The sequence below is a fragment of the Cheilinus undulatus genome, linkage group 4, assembly GCF_018320785.1.
Source record: "Cheilinus undulatus linkage group 4, ASM1832078v1, whole genome shotgun sequence".
Classification (NCBI taxonomy): domain Eukaryota; kingdom Metazoa; phylum Chordata; class Actinopteri; order Labriformes; family Labridae; genus Cheilinus; species Cheilinus undulatus.
The window spans coordinates 35672977-35693120 of record NC_054868.1 but is presented as its reverse complement, the minus strand read 5'-3'; the positions used below and the strand labels follow the sequence as shown (position 1 = coordinate 35693120).

At 40.5% G+C, this 20144-nt stretch overlaps 1 protein-coding gene across 2 annotated transcripts in view; it reads left to right on the top strand.

The window, feature by feature from the left end:
* Positions 1–3327: 3327 nt before the first annotated feature.
* Positions 3328–20144, top strand: part of pdcd4a (programmed cell death 4a) — a 28076-nt gene continuing 11259 nt past the window's right edge. The window contains exons 1-3 of one of the 2 annotated variants that reach the window (XM_041785697.1): positions 3328–3805; positions 14096–14398; positions 15047–15144. In XM_041785697.1, coding sequence (XP_041641631.1) covers positions 3760–3805; positions 14096–14398; positions 15047–15144 — 447 coding nt within the window. In that variant the 5' untranslated portion in view covers positions 3328–3759. Of the gene's footprint in view, positions 3806–12084; positions 12211–14095; positions 14399–15046; positions 15145–20144 lie in introns of those variants that run through there. The other variant, XM_041785698.1, reaches the window with a different exon arrangement.

Sequence of the window (20144 nt, the reverse complement as noted above, 5' to 3'; positions counted from 1 at the left end):
GAGTGACCATGCAAGAATGAGACTAGTGAGAGAGGCCACCAAGACACCTATGACTATGAAGGAGTTACAAGCTTCAGCAACTGAGATGGGAAAGACTCTGCATACAACATCTGTTGCTCGGGTTCTTCACCAGTCAGAGCTTTATGGGAGAGAGGCAAAGAGAGAGACACCGCTGAGGAAAACTAGAGTTCACCAAAAGGCATATTGGAGACTCCTTAGTCAAGTGGAAGAAAGTTCTTTAGTCTGAAGAGACAAAAATGGTGCTTTGTGGCCATCAGACAAGACGCTATTGGCTGACACCAAAGACTGCACATCGCCACAAACACACCAAGCCAGGACAAGCAGGTCATAGTTCAGTCCACATGGTAAATTTATGGTGTTATATTTGAATATTTGCCACATAAAACTTTCTTGTAAACTCATTAAATGAAACTTAATCTTATGGTCCTGTATTTCAGTGGTTTTTTTAAAGCCCCTTCAGGGACATGGGCTAAAACACACACACACACACACACACCCACACACACATAAAAAAATCAGAAGTTTCTCATGCTCACCAGAAAATCATATGCCGATGAGATCGTTTCTGATGAGCATGTGGTACTTTCAGACTATCAAAAGCAAAACTATCTTGTGCACACTGGGAACTTTTTGTCCCTTTAGGGGCTCCGCAGAGAATCCCCATATTTAAAAAAAATGTTTTCAGGACCTTTATTGTCTTATTTTTAGTAAACACACTGCCATTGGTGGAGAGCAAGGAATTAGGTTCACTCTTGTGAGTGTACTTGAGTAACTTTTGTGTATTTGTGCTTTTTTGAGTATTTTTTAAATCTGTACTTTTACTTGAGCAATTTCTGTGACAAGATATGATTTTAAATCATCCTGAGGGAAAACAAATGACATTAACCCTGAAAAAAACAGGCTCTGACAGATAGCGCAGTGGTGCAGTGGTTAAGACTGCAACCTTACAGAGCAAAAGGTCAGGATGTTGAACAATATCAGAGTTTCTTTCACTCACTAAAATAAGTCAGCAACTACAGAGCCATTATAAAGTCAGGCACTATCACTCATGCTTCTGTAATATGGTCAGGATGAAAAATTATATATAATTAAAATAGCATCTGTGTTATGTTCATTTACAGGTCAAGGCCATGGCAATGACTTGTTCATACAGGAGAGGATAGGCTGAAGTCAGTCTGCAACAGTGAGCAGATGAAGAGGATTTCTTCTCCTCAGTGAAGCTCAGAGGGTCATCAGGTACAGGGAGGCTGCATGGGTCATTTGGCTGTGCTTCAAACAAGACGGAGCTACAAAACTCTCATATCCAAAGGCTTTCTGACCGACTACACTGGTGTGCCTCATCTGCCTGTGAGCCTCTCTTTAGCTATGCAGACTGCTCTTTGCTGCAAAGTGAGTTTTGCTGAACTGTGTTAACTTTACAGCAAGTCCTGAGCTAAATAGTGCAAAGATGTACATAAAACATTGGGATGTTTTCTTTTTAAGTATTATGGCAAATCACCAGATGAATGACTCCACATTACATACATTTGTACACATTACATATCTTTTTTTGCTCTACCCCTAGAAAAAAAATTCATCATAGTAAATCTGCTTTGTCTTGAGCACAATACTCTCGCACTCTCTCTACCCCTGTACGCTGGAAATCAGGCAGCATGGAAAACCTGCTCAGATTTGACAGAATGGGAACAAAAATAGACGTGTGTTAGTCTGCCAACTCAGAGACCACATGGAGCAGTCTACATACAGACTAATCCTTAGAATACAGTTCAAAACATAGTGATCCAACATTTAAGTGCCATTTCTCACAAGCACCATGGACAGACACCTGCTGCTGAGTGTTAGTCACCCAGATAAAGAGCATGTTTTCAGCACCACCTGGTGGTGTAAAGCTGGATAACAAAAGTATTTCTATCAACGTGAATTTTGAGGTTTTCTCAACAGTATCTCCTAAACAACCTTGCAGTGTGGAGCTGATAGGAAATAAGATGGAAAGATAGAGAATAAGATACAGCAACCAAATAAGTTCATCTGGATTCACACATCTCAAATCCTTGTGTTATCAGCTAAAACTGCAAACATTTGTTTTATGATTAGTGAAAATCAGAAGTGATATTGATGGAAAAGCCAAAACAAACAGAGCAGATAGACAGTGCTGCACCGTAGTCATGGGATTTGCTGCATTTCCAACTAAAATAATAAAACACAGAGCCCTGATCTCAACCCCATCTAGGACCTTTATGAACTGGAACGGAGATTGCGAGACAGGCCTTCTCGTGCCTGACCTCATAAATGCTCTACAGCAGGGGTCATCAGCAACATTTGTTTTTGCAAGATGCCAAAGGGGATTATGAATTATCATATTATTGTTGTTGTATTTGTTGTCGTATTTTTATCTTCAAAAACGTAAATAATTTTTGCCTTTGGCAGTTTGATCAGTCCCAATCGCCTAAACTGTAACTGCCACTAGGGAGCGATTGTGATATTTTGGCTCTGGGACTGATGATAAAAAGCTCTGCTGAGATTGATGGGAAAAACTGGCAGGAAACTGGTCCATTGTTGTGGTTCTCTGGCAGTAAAATTTGAACTTTCAAAGTGTCTGATGTAGAAAGTTGATGTGGAAAACAGCAGCTCATATTCATATTCACTATGACTGCTGGATGGATTTCTTTAAAATGGATCAAACATTAAGCCGATAGGGATTTTTTAAATGACATACCCTAAATACCACAACATATTTTTCTCTGCACATTTTCTGATTTTGATTCTCTTCTGGGGGATGGCTGGCCCCTGGGCTGCCAGTTGATGATCACTGCTCTACAGAATAAATTAGCGACAAAAACCTATAGAAAACCTCACTAATCTTGTGGAAAGCTGTCCAAGACGAGCTGTTATAGCCACAGAAGTGGGCCCAGCTCCCTATTAAAACACATGTACCTGAATACAATGTAATTACAATCTCTGTTTGTGTAGTAGTCAGGTGGACAAATACTTTTGCCAATATAGTGTATGTATGAATGGCACCTGACAAGAGAAAGTGTACGAATTGTACTAAATAAATAAAAAATTAAATGCTACACAATTATTTGACCATAACCTTCAGTGTAACACACAGACTGAAATTAAATCAAATAACTTTTTCCTGTATTCTATATTTAGGGGATGTATATTGTTTACAACGCACTCCATAGATGACAGCAGACTAAATTTATGTTCCTGCGCTGTGATTTGTCGGATTGGACCAGCACCCACCCCTCCTCTTGACCACTCCCCGTGCTCGTTTTCCCCACGTGACCACGCTGTGCTCGCTCTTACAAAGTTAAAAACAGACTTTGTTTATCTTACAGGCTGTTTGTTAGAGATGCTCTCCGAGTAGTTAACCTGCTTTTCTCTCTCCACCTCGTACCTCTACTTTCTTACCGCACTCTCCTCAGCCGTACACGCTGAGAGGAGTTTATCAACCTTTGCATTTCACTTCCTCACTCAAGCTTTTTCTGCTCTCTTTGTATCTCAACTGGACCATTATTTTGTGCTTTCTTTACCTTGCAGCACGACAAAAGAGCTCAGGACTTTGAGTTTTCTCCTCCATCGTCTGTCAAAAGACTGTTTTGCTTGAATTACCTCGCTCTGCAGGCGCCTTTTTTGCACTTTCGAGGAGGATTTGTTGCAGCTGCCAGTTTGCTCGACAGGAGGAGGAGAGAGCACCGTGAGGATTTTTAAACCGAGGGTTTGGTGAGCGCCATGGCGGCTGAAGTGGATACGTGGTCCTCTGCACCCAAAGCCGACGGTGAGTGGATAGATTCAGCCGTGTTTGTGCAGTATGCATAGGTGCAAACGCTCACAGAACATCCGTGGGGCCTGGTGGCGTGCTCCCCCGGATCTATTGTCCCTGCATGGGATGGGCTGCAGCGAGTGCTAGCCACGCTTCACCATGTGCTCCGATTAAACGTCTCTCTCTCATCTCTCTCTCTCTCTCTCTCACACACACGTACACACACATGTCTGTCTTTGATACTACCATCACCGCGCACACAAAATCAGCTTTTCATTTAATACAATGCAAAACCAGCATAACCCAATTTACTGCGAGTATCTTTTTTAAGATTTGACACTGGGTTTGTTTTCGACTGCGCTCAGATTTAACCCTTTCACGTGTCTGATTGGAGGAGGACACTATGCTCACTTCCGCTTTGGTACGTCGTTTGAACACATTGAAGCAGCTGCTGGATGTATTTTTCACCCAAATGAGACTTTATTTCCTCACAAGTGTCAGTTTTGAAATGATATAAGTTAGCTGAGCTGCTGTGGTTCCTGATTTTTTTTTTCACCTTGAACGACAGGCTGTTGTGATGTCAGTTCCCTAATCATTTTCCTGTATGTAAACACGGGGTTGTTTGTCTGTTTATTGTTATGCATGTTTATTTTTAGGTATATTGAAGCTATTTTGACGTGGTAGAGCCACAGATGATACCACACATACCTTAAATGATTTATTTTAATTGCCAAATGCGCAAAGGACATCACGTCTGCCAGTTAGAAAATCAAAAGAGGCAGCTCTTTATAATGAAATAGTAAAATCCGGGCTGCACACGTGAATAAATCAATCAAACACATGCCCTTTAAGGATACAGTGCTCGTACAGTGGTTGTAAGCATTGCGCAGTCTTTAATACTTGAGCTTATGGCACACGGAGTTCCGTGCTTTCCGCTCTCAGCCAGGCGATGACGTCGACATGTATAGCCTAATATAAGAGCCAATTGGAGCGCCTTACATAATCAGTACACTGGCCGTGTATTTAAAGGTTACATAAGTAGTATAAATGTATTGTGGGTACTGTAACCAGTCGTAGACTATGTGTGTGTGTTTCCATGTTAACAAAGAGGTGAATGAGACTCCACGTGGTGCACTGCTGTGGTCCTGTCTCAGTGCACAGATGGGCTTTTCTGCATGAACTCTGCAGACCCCCTCTTCTCAAGAAAGGTCAGCTACGCTTGATCGGGCAGCACTCTGTTGATGAGGTGCACACACACACACACACAGTGCCACACCACACACACATGTACCTAACTGTCAAAGGGTCCATTGTCCATGGGGGGAAAACAACTCCTCCATATGATGCGGGTCAGTCTGGGCACTGGACTCTCACACAGCAGTATGGGAAATATGTAAAGCTTGAACGGTGTTGCTCACAAGTTTTAGCAGAGACCTCTGCGATTAGGCTGCAAGTCAACCAGGCTTCAGATCTCATATGAAGAGTTTTTAACCTGCCCTAACCATGACCCTACAACATCAAATTAGACCTGATTAAATATATCTAAATTGTTTTTTTGACGACTGAAGCCACTGCTGCGAGGAGGCATTTGTTAAAGACATGCACTAATTGCTTCTTGCAGCAAAGTGATCCATTTTGCTGTCAAAACAAACCAGAGTGAGATTTGCTATTAAAAAATAACCAGGCTATAGGGATGTAACATTATCATAATCTCACCATATGATAATAACTCTGTAACAAGTCCCTGGTACAGTGTTTATTGCAGTCTCAAAAACAAAACAATAAATGAAGACCATGGGAAAAAGTGACATCTACTTTAAATAAACAACAATTCTGATTTAAATAATACAATATGTGCGAAAAAGTGCCATATGTGTGCATTATTCTTAAAAATATGTACTTTTACTTTGGCTCCAGCAGTTTTATTAACCTTCTAAAACCTTCATTGTCCACCACAAAAAATAACAGCAGCTAATATTTTCACAAATACACCTTGTGATCTGTTGGGTCCTCACACTGTTGTGAGGAAGTGAGATTGTGAGCGGAGTCATTTGTCCTGGCTGGATTCTGCTCCCAACATCTGTTTGAATCTTTTCAGGGGGAGGTTTTACCAAGTGACTCTTTTTGTTACTCATATTCCCCATCAAGTGTGTCACCGCAGTCTGGTAGTGTCTGCATATTGTTTTTTGTTTAACTGTTAACTTTCCTCTTTTCTTGACACCGGGAAACCAAAATGCTTTGACATGTCAGATATTAAGGTTGGTGGATCCTCCACAATCTCAAAAACTTCAGTTACATCCTATCGTCATCCCTATCAAGTAAACGTATGGAACAAAAATGAGCAAAAGCTAAGAGGTATTGCTTCATCCACAGGGGTAAAAAATCACCCCCAAACATTTTTTCACAAGAGCAGTGAAGTTCTTTCTTTTATGGGTCATGTTAAATAATGAGTTATAATTAAACTTTTAGAATATTTGTATATTGCCAAAATTCATTTAGCTACCCAACAGTCCATACAAAAAAATGTGGTTTAAATTTAAATTTTTTTGTTTAAAAAGATCACTCTCATTTCATAACTGCAATAAATTTGAGCTGTACAGTTCTTCATTTAAATTTTTTGTGTGCACTCATAGTAGACGATCTGTGCTCAAGCACATTTGAGCCCCAAAGTCCAGTTAGTTTGACCAGTGTGGATACTCCTTAACATGCTCGAGCACAGTGCACTGCCAAAGCCCTGGCATTAAAATCTACCCAGCTGTTCCTTTTGACTCAATTTACACAACGGTAGGGCTGAGCGATATGGTTAAAAAACTGAATCTCAATTTTTTTTCACACCAAACTCTTTTTGTTTCCAAATGAAAAATTAACTACTCAAACAGTTTTCTTTTATTTTTTTGCGATCAACATGCAACAAAATTTAACTCAATTTTCCTTTTACAGGTTAAAGCGTGAGCTGTAAACTTGTCTTTAAAAGTGCACTATGGAGGGATATTTGCATGAACACTCATGCTCTGAAAGTTTTTATCTGTTGAAGAAACAGACTGGAAGTAACGCTGATGTCTTTCCATGATCGAGTTAGGATGCCTTCATTTTCAAACTAATCTCCTGTCACCTTCGAGCTTGCTCTAAGTTATGGTCAAGCATAGTGCCCTGTGCAAAGACTGCACCAGCAGTTTATGTTAGGGAGACTTTATATCCAAATTTGAAGCAAACAAAACAGCCCCCACAAGGTGCATTGACTAAACAGTAAACCAATGTTTTTGTTTCATGAATAAATTACATATAATGATGAAAAAAACTGTTAAAAATTGCTGTTTCAGTGAACACTTCCAGATTCCAGAATGCTTGGTGAGTTGTTCGTAATGCCACTCAGGGAGGCCCATTTTAATCGCTTTTCTCCCTCGTTATGATATAGTCATCCATGAAATGACAGCAGTGGTTTAGAAATTAAAAAGACTGGAGTGCAATTTTATTTAATTAGTCTTCATTTCAAAATGAGCATTAAGCTCCTGGGAGGGTGGAGATGAGCAGCATGTCTTTACTCGTCATCTTTTGTTTTCAGTTTGATTGAGGCCGTGGAATTTGCGTACGGCGTGTTTAAAATTCTGGTATCACAACAACCCCAATCATGACATGACTCAAAGATGATGCATTTTAAATAATATGGTTTCATTTGGCCCTGAAACATGATCCTATGTAGCCAGACTTAAGTGAGAAAATGTCTTTCCTCTGATAACCCTGTTCTGTGGGGGTGTGTCTATGCAGTAACACAGAGCAGGTCTGTGTTGTGATGAATGTCCTGTAGGTGCAGATTTAAAGCCCCACCTGTGAGAGCACTGTACAGTCCTTGGGTAAATATACACATCAAAAGCATAATGGGAGAAAAAACCCCACTGCCTTAAATGGCAAGCATGACTTGTTTGCGGCCCGTTGAGTACAAATCATGTACACACACACACACCATCTGTTTGCATCGTGTTCTTTAGTTTGAAAATGACAAAACATAAATGCAGAGTAGTGCTTGAAGCTGCACCTGATGGCTGATTATCAAAGTCTCTTCGTTGTTTATCTAAGTCACTCTTATCTCTTGTCCACTTTATCTGTTGTTGCACTGCAGCTGCAACAAAGATGCACAGTCAGCAAATGTGCACAAGTTCCCATTATATTTAGCCCTTTATCCCTCTGTGTATTCATAAAACAAGAATGATTACTGTGTTTCAGATGTAAAAACCTCTGTACTGCATTTGTGGAGTATGTGTGTGGCCTGCTTCTGTTGTTGTTAGTGTCCCAAACATGTTTTTAAGTCAAATTTTGCATCCTTTCATTGAGTCAAATGACAGTTAAGCCTTGGAGACATCCACACCCTTCTCTCTTTTGATAGATTATCACTGCAGGGCCATGTGTAGCATAACTGTTTTTTGTTCCCTCTGTCGTTGCTCAGATGCTCATTTGACCATGAAGGATGTTTTACATTTTTGTCTGTGTTGTACTGTGGTAGAGTCAAGAGAGAAATAACTCTTCTTGTGCATTTTCCTCATTTTTTTTTTGCTATTTAAGATAAAGGAAGTGAAATATAAAGTTCTGGCAAACAAGCAATGTAATAAAGTTTGAGCACTGATATCCTTGTGGCCAGGTCTGCAAGCAAGCATTTGGCATATCTTAATATTTGGCTTGTGGCTCCTTTCCCACCTGATATTCCCCTCTCTTAATCTCTCCTCAGTTTCTGATTCCATCCATCTTTCTCTTTGTACAATTTGATTACTAATTTCATCCCTTGCTAACCTGACATGCTGGATAGTAGGGATGCAACTAACAACTATTTCTATAGTCGACTTGTCACCGACCACTGAAATGATTAGTCAACTAGTCAGGTGGCACGCTGTGGGATCCCTTGATGGCTTTGACGGCTCCATTTTTTTTCAACAGCTTAAAAAAAGAACTTTGTACTTACAAACATGTATGAACTAAAAATAAACTCAAGAAATACTATTAAACTTTTATTTCAAGCAGTAGTTTTGTTTTGACTTTTAACATAATTAGTCTTTAAGTAAGGCTGAATGATTTACTTTTACAAATGTAAAGCCTATTTATTGGTTAGAGTTCACTCCACCGTTAGTGTTGACCAGTAGTAAAACAGATGATGTGCATCACTCCCTATGTAACCTGCTAACATCAGAGGTAGAAATACTCAAATATATGTGCATTGCCGATGTGTTCCTGTGATATGCAAGGTATGCTTTACATTTTTTACAAGCAATGTTTTTTTTTTTTTTTTTTGAACCATCGAGCATGAAATATTCCCAGACTTTCAAAGTTTTTAGGATGTGCAGATGTTTCATCGGACGCCGACGTCTACGACTGCATCAGATAGTATGAATGACATTTGGCTCACTCCAAAGCATCTCAGCTTGAGAAAACAACATTTTGCATACACAGTAGCAACACGCTGCATGTAAAAAAGGTGTGCGGATGCAACAAATGAATCATCGTCAATAAAATTTTTTGGCGACGGAAGTTGATTATCGATTATTGTCAGCAAGAGCGACAAATCGTTAGGATATATTTCACATTAATTTGGGAAACCTCCCATACAATGTGTATGAGAAGGGCAGGACTTTAGCAAAAAAATATTGGAAGTTGATTGGTCAAACATTCTTTCTCATTCAGTACAGACAAATCAGAGCGACAAGACAAAATGGGATGGTAGACATTCACATCTCTTGTAAGTAATGTGAGCATAGCAGACAGGTGCTGTCAGGGTTTACGAACATTGGAGCTTGTTGGTGGATAAAACTCTGATAAACTCACTGGAGCTACATGTATTCACTAGTCTGCAACTAAACCTCACCATAACCATCACAAAGTCATACTGAAGCAGGTTGGGAGAAGACCGAAAATCTCTTTTCAGCTCTGAAAAGTTTTCCGTGCAATTCTTTGGGCTTCTTTGCTCTTGTTTTGATGAAGAAATGCAGCCTGATGTAGATAAAACTGCACCTCCAGTAGTCTTGTATACACCAGAGTACAGTGCAACTAAACCCCATCCATAACGATAGCATACTCATCCTGAAGCAGGTCGGGAGAACTGCAAAAAACATCTTTTGTGTCATGAAAAGCTTACAGTGCAGATATTTTTTTTTCAGATGTACTATAGCTACATCAGAGCTAATTGCTACACTGGCTGCAGCCATTGCTATAGGCTTTCACGACAACTAAACCCTATCAAAGCTATCGCCTCATTCTCCTCAAAAGTTGCTAATTGGTCTGGTCCTCTCTCAGACCTGATAGATTGGAGCTTTGCAATATGGATCTGCGTGATGAAAGACAAGGAATCTGGCCAGTCCATCGACTTTTCAAAGTGAATTCTTTACCGCAACTTCTAAAAATTAATGCAAATTACATTAAAACTAAATACAATGCATAAGTTACTGCAAGTTGTAAAGTTTTTGCAAAGTTTTTGGGCTTAAAGGGAACTTCTTTTATTTTACAATGTTTTGGAAATAAGAGCTTTTCACAAGGTTTTTTTGAGAGATTCTCCAAAACAAATCAGTGTCATCTGCATAGCAGCCAATTCTTTAAGGCTTTTTCTTAATATTATTAGACTTTTAAAGGTATCTCATTTGAATAACATGTTTAATATTTATTTTCCTCCAAAAAGCCTTATAATATCAATTTAGATCATTAAAATAATCACTACCCCTTCTCTCCCAACAAAAATTCGAGATTTTTGCAAGTGAATCTCAAGATTTAAGATGTTTGTCGCTGTGATGTGAGAAAACAAAAAATGAGTGTTGCCTGCATTTGAAAGGATAAATATATAAGACATATCATAGAGTAATGCAAACATAAGTAGCAGAGTATGAGTTATACATCAATAGTATAAATAATGATGTATTATATTAATATATTTATGTCTGCTTCTACTCTTTTCATGTTATTAATGCAGCTTGTGCACTAGTCTGAAACATATTTGAGATAAGAGGAAAGAAAAGCAGTTTTTAATGTTAAGCTCTTAACTCAGAAGTACAGTGGAGGAGGAAAAGAAAATCTATGTTGCTAAATTTGACACATTTCCCCAAAAATGTCCCTGCATAAACTCAGATGCTCTTCTTTAGCAGTTGTAAAAACTAGGTCTGTCCCCTGGGAGTAATGTGAGCAGAGTGCTCTACTGACCTCCCTCTCATTCATAAACACTGCTACTGTACAGACACCTAAAACTAAACACCTCAGCAGTGCTGCTCTGACTGTGGAAAGCTCCCACACAGCACGTAGGCTCAATGTCTCTGTATCTCACTGTGTGTTTTTAAAAACTGGTTATCTTTGGGGGGACTTTAAAAAACTGTGATCTGCTTGTGCTGAGTGCGCTGCTGCTGCAGTTTTACGGGATTGTGACAGTGACACACAGACACACTTTCTGCAGACTAGACCTTTAAAACAAAAAGCCTCTCGCAGTTGAGGTCGTACTTGATCTCAGTGTTTTCTTCTTCTTGTTTTGCAAGTCTTGACTTGGCAAACAGGAGTGACTTTTTTCTGCCTTCCCATTTTTCTGCTCCTCTCCAATTGGCCAGTGTCGTATTTGGCAGGCTACCATTGGTTAGTTCCTTATTTACTGCGCTGGCAGGACCTGTGGCCTACATGAGGGAAGGAGGAGGAGCAGAAAGAGGAGGAGATGACACATGGTCCGCTGTTTACAGATTTTGAAGGCCAAGGGTGTGGTGCTATACTTTTTACAACAGGTCAAATCAGGGAGTTAGTCTTGCTTTCTTTTACCTTGTAATCCACCTTCCTTGGCAAACAAAAGTCACATATTTGATGACCAATATTTGTGATTGCTGGATTTCTTCTTTGCTTTTCTGTACTTCTTAGACTAAGTTGCCAGCAAGGTAGAATTGCTACTTTTTCTGCACACAGACTTCTCCTGTTTGTTAGTTTGATCTGTGGCTTGGACCCAGTCCCCTCCCCTCTGAGTGTTTTCGTCCTCATGTCCTGTAATCTATAGGGCCAGAACGCCTCAAATGGCAATTTGAGGCCCGTGCATAGGACTTAAAGTATTCATTACACCCTCAGACATTCCTCTTCCTCCCCCTGCTTTCTCTCTCGCCTTTTTCCCTTGGCCCTGTCATGTGACCAGTCCTGGACCCAACCGGGCCATATGTAGTCAGGTCCACTCAAGCTGCTGCTGCAGACAGATCGCGAGAAGACGGAGAAATAAAAAAAACTGGTGTCAGCATTTCTGCACCATGTGTTCCTCTCTGCTCCCTCCTTCCCTGTCATGCCTGCAGCAGCGCTCTTGTCCCACTTGTTGTCTGTTGAAGAAGGAAACTAGACAGCGATTCTTTTACTTAACACAGAGTATTCTTCATATTCTCAGAGAATTGTTTTTTAAAGTAGCTTGACCTGCTATATGCCTGTTGATAAAGCTGGTGAGTTTAAAAAAAGCACGCACTGCTTTTCTCCTCTTGATGCAAAGCATGGCCATGGTATATGGAGGTGCATGCAGCACGTGCAGTCTTGACTGCATTTATGGGATAAAGTTCATATAAACAAATTGTTGCATGTAGCAAAGATTGATCTGCAATATGCAGACTAATGGTTATCAAACAGAATCTGATTAAGTTGACCATGGAAATGCAATGTCTCACTTAGGCTGTGAGCTGTTGGTCACACAAAAAATCCACCAGTAAAATGCAAGAAATATCCACGTCTTTACTCAAAGTCTTGCTTGCAGCTAGCATTGTTCAGCTTGATGCTGACGTCAGTTATCACAGCAAAGCTGTACCTGTCCAACTGCAGTTTTTATTAAACCTGTTTACTGGTTGACACAACAAACTCTGAAATGAATCTTCATCTGGATCATTAAGATTAAAAAATATGATATGGGTGCAAAATATTACTCTTTCACAAGGAAGTTTTTGCTAAATATTTTGTTTCTCAGCAAACTTTTAGATTTACTTTGCTTGTTTCATTTCAATTATATACATAGTTGACTGAATCACAAATCATCAGTGTACTGTAGTGACTGAGAAAGCTGAGCTATCGTGCTTAGAGAGTTGCGACACCAGTGCCTGCAGTTACCAGGATTTATTGCACCTGAACAGTCATCAGCTTCAGCGGTGCCCCTTTGGATTTCTTTGGTAATATTCTTGGGAAAAATAAATGCATTTGTAGATCTGAGCTTTGCAAAATTAAAATGTTTCCTTATCAATCACACCCTCTGTGCCCATATTTTAGCCCAGCACACACTGGAAGATGTTTAAAATATCAACCAGTTAATAAAATATGAGAGACCTCACATGACAACATTCTGAATAAATATGAGATTTATGCCCTACAGAAAGGATCACTGCTCAGTGAAGAAATCCCTAACCCTTTAGTGATGGCCTCAATAAGTCAACTGTGCAGACTGATGGGTGTCAAAAAGCCAGCACATGCCTGGGTTGTAAAGTTGGAACCCTCCTTTGCCAGTGTTTCGTTCAGTTGGGTTGCATTCATACCAGAGCTGTTTGATCTACTTCCAGCAAACTCCTGTCCTTTTTCCTGGATAGTCCATTTCATTTGGAGGGGTGTGAAAGCTCATATGACTTCTGCTGCCTATCAAACCAGCGGACTCTGGTCCTCTTAAAATCGGAGGTCTCGGTTAGTTTCCAAATGAACCCTGGTGTAGTTTGTTTGTGGTGTGAAAGCAAAATGGACCAACTTGTGAAGCAGAGGCAGGAAGAGGCATAAAGCGTAACGATTTACAGATGTGTCATTTAATACACTCAAATACATGTCCATACCTCACTCAGTAACCATGGGGACACGTCGTAGTCTCTCACTCTTATTTTGCCTTGCTTTGTCTTCAGTACTGATTCATTCGTCTCATGTTAAGAACGATGTGCTGGACAGCCTGCTGCCTACTCAGAATGCCCCACAGCAAAAGCAGAAATCCCACAACAGCATAAATTTGGTGTTTCATTGTTTATGTGCATGCTCTACCAACTGAGCCAAACCAGTGCCCATGATCAAACATGATCCTGAACAGGCTTGTTATTAACAATTTAAAGTCAGGGCAGCCCCAACATCAACCTTTTTGCACACCATGTATCTTAGAACCGAAAGCAATCCTAATAATGTAATAACCTAATGCCACAAATATTGGTCCACTTTAAGACAATATCTTCCTGCAGTTGAGTGTATTACTGCAAATATTTAAGATAAGATTTTAACCCTTCAGTTTTCTTAACTGTCAAAAATCTTCTCAGTGGCCTTCCCATGTTTCAAAGTAATATTCTGCATCACCAACTACTCTAATGTTTCTACCCACAGGGATGTTTTCCTATGAGGAGAAGCTGTCGGAGGCTAACCGTGCTTACAGCGGTGACGAGGACTTGCTAAATGAGGCGGAGGTAAACGGTAACTGGACACCTCAGGAGAAAGCACTCCACGAAGCGCGACTCAAAGCCAAAGCAAAGCGACGCATGCGCAAGTCATCGTCCCGCAACTCCACCAGCGAGTCGTTCTCTGAGTCGGGAGATTTGGCAGAAGGGGGCCCACACAGTCCGAAGGGCAAAGTCAACACCAACGACCGCAAGTCCAGGACAGGCAAAGGCAGAGGCCTGCCAAAAAAAGGTACATTTCAGCCAAAGTTGTGCATACTAAACTCTGCTGTTTTGTTGTTTCTACAACTGGTACAGGCTTGTTTTTTTATTCTAACATAAGCAGATGCAGATGCTGTGAATGGAGAGAGGGATTTCCTTTAGCCTTAGAAAGTTTAACTTTGTAAAGGAACACTTAAGAATCAAGCATCCTTCTCTTTATGGACAGGAAACAGTGATGAGCCTACTGGTTTTAGTGTAAATAAACATCTGACATCCGATTATTTAAGCCTTGGTTTAAGGAATTGAAAAAGAATCAGTAGTAGAATCACTGGTTGGAATAATGTAGGATAAAGATTATAAAGATTTGAGACCTCCAGCCTTCCCCAAAGCGCCGTCCCTCCCCCATCCAAGGACCCCATGGGCAGACAAAAGCCTTCTCATCACAAAGACTTGAGTGATGATGGTGTCAGTCCAACAAGTCAAATTACCAGCTGTAATATAATTTTTTTCTACCACTGGCATCATTGACAAGGTCCAACTGACATTTTTGTACTGATGGTGAATAGGGAGGCTCTAATCTGTGAGCTATAAGACTCTCAGCAGTGGTGAGGCCAAAAGTATAAATGGTAATATTGAAACATTCATCTATGCTTTTTTTCTGCCTCCTGTCTGTCTGCAGGTGGAGCAGGTGGTAAAGGAGTTTGGGGGGCTGCTGGGATGGTTTATGAAGATGAGGAGCCTGATGTTCGGGATCCTAACTATGATGAATCTGCTCAGGTGCGTGTGGGACATACCCGTCTTTGAATTTTGGAGTGTTTTGGTAGGATAAAATGCATATTTATCTGAACGAGTTCAGATTTCATGCAAAATATGATCATTTTTGTTTCTGCTTTTTCTGAGTGGATTTTGGCATCTCCTTTTTAAAATGTTTTAGTTCAGAAGCAGGGAGAGACAACAGGAAATGAGATGTTTAAAAGCTAAATAAAAAAAATGCCAGACAGTACTTTGATGTTTTATGTGTAGTCCTTTTCCTCAATCATAAGAATATATTACACTTGTAATGGACGCTGCTTCCAGCATCAATGTCTGAAGATACATCATAGAAACAACTCCTGCTACCAACAGTTATTTGACTGAATTAATCATCTCTTTTTTCTGTATTTGATCTAAGTTCTTAATAGATGGGATGTCACAATTTCGTGCCAAGATAATGTATTTCTCCTCCTTATTTTTTCAATACAAAGTTCAAAACCCATACATGAGTTAGATGAGTTGATCACTGATCAGATTCTAATCATGTTTTATGTTTTGATGTATCATCTGGTTTAGTGGTCAGTCAGTCTATTAAGCTTTGAAGTGCACTGAGACCTAGTGGAAAAGAAGTGTTACTCTGAAACTAACCCATTAGATTACTGCATTACCTACTGATAAAACTGATGTGTTGGAATACTTTTGCAATACCAAATATTAATACCCTTTAACTTCTTTTTCCCTTTGACGGTTGTAAAAAAGAAATCTTGCAACTCTGCCTTTGACTGTGTAGACGCTACTGCCATGCACAGTCTAGTTTAAAGCCCACAGTCTGTAAGTCTACAGCCTGATAACACCACTAACAAACGTAAAAACCTTTACAGCTCTTTAAAAGCCTCACAGTCTGACAACAAACAGGGCAGAGGCATACAGTATCACACTAACGCTGAGTAATAACCATGCATAATTGGAATGGCTCTACAGTTGATTAAATGAAAACAAAACAAAAAGAGCTTTGAAATGTAGGTTTCATCGTTATGTTGTTCTTGTCACTTTCATACTAAAGTCCAATATAATGGGGATAATTCCACTGTGTAATTCTGTCCTTTCTGCAATCCCACTACCTCAATAAGCTCACGTAGCACAAGTAGTGACATGGTACCATCGCCTGAGAGGGAGGATTGACACTACCCAGGTCATGCCCTGGATGTCCTTGCATATGACCAGGTGCATGGTAAAGTAAAACAAAACAAAACAAAACAAAAAAAAAAACAGTCCACACCTTTAGGGGTGAGCAAGGGGTGTGATTGGCAAGTAAAAATGGCCTGGGTCACCGTCCGTCCGGGTGGGTAGTAGGGTTGCCACAAGCCCCTGCTCTTGCTGTGGATGTCCCAAGGGACCAAAAACTGATGGTACTCTCTGGGCACATTGCCAGGGGTGAAAAGGCACAAAAGAGATTCTGTCAAGCTTGACTGGACTGTGGCCCCACTTCACCCCTGGGTTGAGGCACTTTGGACCCCTTGATGAATCTTGAGCCACCTACATGCCCAAAACTTTACTTATGACTATATGTGTTGTTTTAGTTTTCTTTAATGGCTTTTATTGTGTAAGTTTAAACTGTCATAATCTGCAGTTTTTGTAAAACTATTGGGCTCCATAAGTACCATCTGCCTTTGCTATTGAGATTGAATGAGAGTTTGCTCCTTTGCTAGCCATAAAACGGTAGTTGAACTCTCAGTCTGCGTGTTTGTTGTGACCCCCCTTCCCCCCCAGCTGTCGTTTTCTTTAGTTGAGGCATCCACTTAAAGCAGTGCTCCACAAAGCTTATGTATGTATCAGTTTGCCCCCCTTTTTAACATGCAGAATTGTGATCTAATGATGGGGTAAGATGGTAAAAAGTGGCACTGCACTGAGATGTATCACAGCATATTGTGAGCAGTGAAGCAGCTTCAGTACTTGCAATGCAAAATAAATGGGGCAAATTTTCAGTAACATCAGGTCTTGTGCAACGGTTGTTGGTGGCTGCATTGTGGGAATGAAAATGCCTGTCTCAACGCTTGATACAGATTTATTGGTTGCAGGGTATATAGGTCACAGCAAACTTTTAAAAGTGCGTCTCATACACCAGACTTTAAAGTTATCAATTAGTTTGTTGATGGGATACAACTTTTTTTCCTTTTTGCTTTGCATTAAATCAAGTAAGTACTTTTTGTTTTTTAGGGAGATTTTTTGTTGCTTTTTTTCCTTTAATCAGAAGATGGGGTGGAGAAGGAATGTTTGGAGCAAGGGCCTGTCCATGTAATGTCAAAATAACCAGGGTATCAGCAGTCTGTGTGCTTACAGTTGGACCTTTTTCCCACAGATGAAAAAGCCTGACCAGCAGAGGTTATTTTACTGCAGTTGTTGTCAGATGGTCCTGTTGTGTGGTGCAGCTTTTTGTTCTGAAGAGGCCCACTGGTCAAAGCTGTGGCGTGCTGCACAACCACTGTCAAACAAACGTGCTGATGTTGTTGCTCTTCTCTCTGGACAAGATAATCTTTCAGATAACAAGCACACGTGATGTAATGAAGAACCCAATGAATTTTCCCATCTCAAAAATGGAACACATTCAAAGAATGGTTTTGACATTTATACTGGATAATAAATTAATTTGGACATGTTCTGTCAAAGTCCACATGATTTGGCAGAGCTCTTGTAAAACACGCCTACTCACATGATTTGTTTCATCCAGATGGCTCTGTCCCATCATAATCAACAGTATTTTTCTAATCTTTAACCCGCTTATCAAGCGAACGCTCAGTGCAATGCTAAAGTTTGTTTGTCTCCAGTTCTGGCCACACTGACTGAACTGCAGAGTGGGAACGGAGCTTCTGTCAGTCAGAGGCTCGATAACGGCTGAGAAGGGCCGGTTGTGATTCGGCCTTGAATGTTGTGGAAAGATGTCAGTGTGTTAACAGGGAACTGGGTCAAGAGTGATGCAGGGAAAAAACAGAAGATGACCTTCGAATCATGATCCTGATAAAGGATTTCTAAATGGTACAGGTCGACGAGTCCCTGCAGGAAGTGTCGAAATGTTTGATCATTTCAGTATAATGAAAACCAATGCATGCTTCACAGCACTTGCTGCACTTCCCCCTTCACAAATTGTAGGCTGAAGTGATTTTGGCCTTCATGTAAATGTAAGGGAAGAAGTAGGGCCCTTTCTCAGAGATGTTGAACACTGGCCCATTCTTCGTATTCCCTCAGCAGTAAATGATTGTTTTGGTTGTCGTCCATCGCCCCTTAAAGTCAACAATCAGTGCATGCAGCATGAGCAGAAAACAGGAAAGTGAAGCAGCCTTTTACACTGTTGGCTTCAGTTCTTCTTTGTACCAATTTTTCCTGTTACAAAAACTAAGCCTTACTAAAAGACGTCATTGAACCAAAAACATTTGTTTATGCTCTAAATTCTACAAAACACTAAAGCAAAAGTAGTCTCTATATTTTCAATAGTCTGTAGGTCTAGAAATCTGCTCAGTTTGTGAGTTTGTATGATTGTTGGTTTATGAACGCCTACTATTGCTCTCTAGGTCAAACAAACGTCATCTTTGAGTTAGTCAGACTGGTTTTGACAACATTCTTTGCAGCTGCAGAAGCAAGCGTTAAAGGAAAAGGGGAAGAAGTAGAAGTGTTTTTATCTCAGAACTGTAAGAGCAATTTTAAAAACATCACAGAGACGGTAAAGCACAATAAAACCTGTGTTACGACTTTTAAGTTCTGAACCCTTGATAGTATCACCCAGGGTTGGCAAGTTACCAGATCTGTATAAGTTCTTTGCGGATGTCATGCAGCCGTGAAGAACTCCTCTTGGGAGGCAAAAAGAGGTTTCTATACAGAGAAACGCTACCAAAAAGGCCATAATTTTAACTGTTTGCATTATTCCAAGCATTCAGAATGCAGAAATAAAAACATTATCTTTTAAGCTACTTTTGTGTCCTTAATGTAGTGAATTATTCAGAAAAAACTTTTTAAAAACTCGCTAAGAAACAGCAGCAGCAGGAATTACAATAGCTTTTGTTTAAAGCCTGGAGGAGTGGTGTCACACAACACTCCGGTATGGTTCATTTCCACTAAACACTCCAGTTTGGTTCAGTACAGTTTTGTCACGGTTTAGCTATGATCTTAGCTGGGGTTCGTCTAACCAACCTCCAGCCTAGCATGGTGTGATGGGTAATGTAGTGGTGCTGGTTGTTTGACTCCCAAACAGCTCTTCATTTGGTCCCACTTTGGCTTTTTAGATGTGGATTAAATAACAAAGAAAGATGGAGGAGAGGGAACTGGCACTCAAGTGGGTGCTGCTACAGTGGTTTGTACTAAGAAGTAGTTTAGATGGTCGTTTATTGTCATTGCATTATAAAAATGCAATGAAATTATGTTTGGCAGTCTCCTCTGTAGCAGCAAACACAGTGGTCCAAGCAGTGGTTAGAAATCTGCAGCCTCACGTCATCCATCCTGCTGGCGAGGGAGCGGACATCAGGGAGAAAGATGCTTGGTAGGGCAGGTTTGTGTGGGGCTGCTCTTAGCCTAGCCTGCAGCCCAGCTTGTTTGCCTCGCTTCTGGCACAATACCGTCTCTGCTTCCTCCCCACTGGCTGTAGTTGTGCTGCTCCACGTCCTCCTGTCAGTCTCCAAGCACCCCGTTCTCTGGATAATCTCCATCAGGAAAGATGTAAACTCTGTGGGCACGCTGTCAGTTCTGTTGTAAGTGCAGGGTTTTGTTTTGCTGCTAGCGATGGAGCGCCGGGCCGCTGCGTTCGTACGCAACGCCCCATGCTACCTCAATAGGTAATATTTAGTAGTCTCCTGTTGATCAGGCAGTAGTAGAACAGACTTGATCATGACCGGCTCATCTTTAGTCGATCTTACCCCACAAGGTTCATTAGGTTGATATATCATCACGGTTTCAATTAAAAGCATGTGTGTGACAAAATGAGTTTTTTTTTTTTTTTATGTTAAAGCGGCCCGGCTAACTTCTTAGCTCAGTACAAG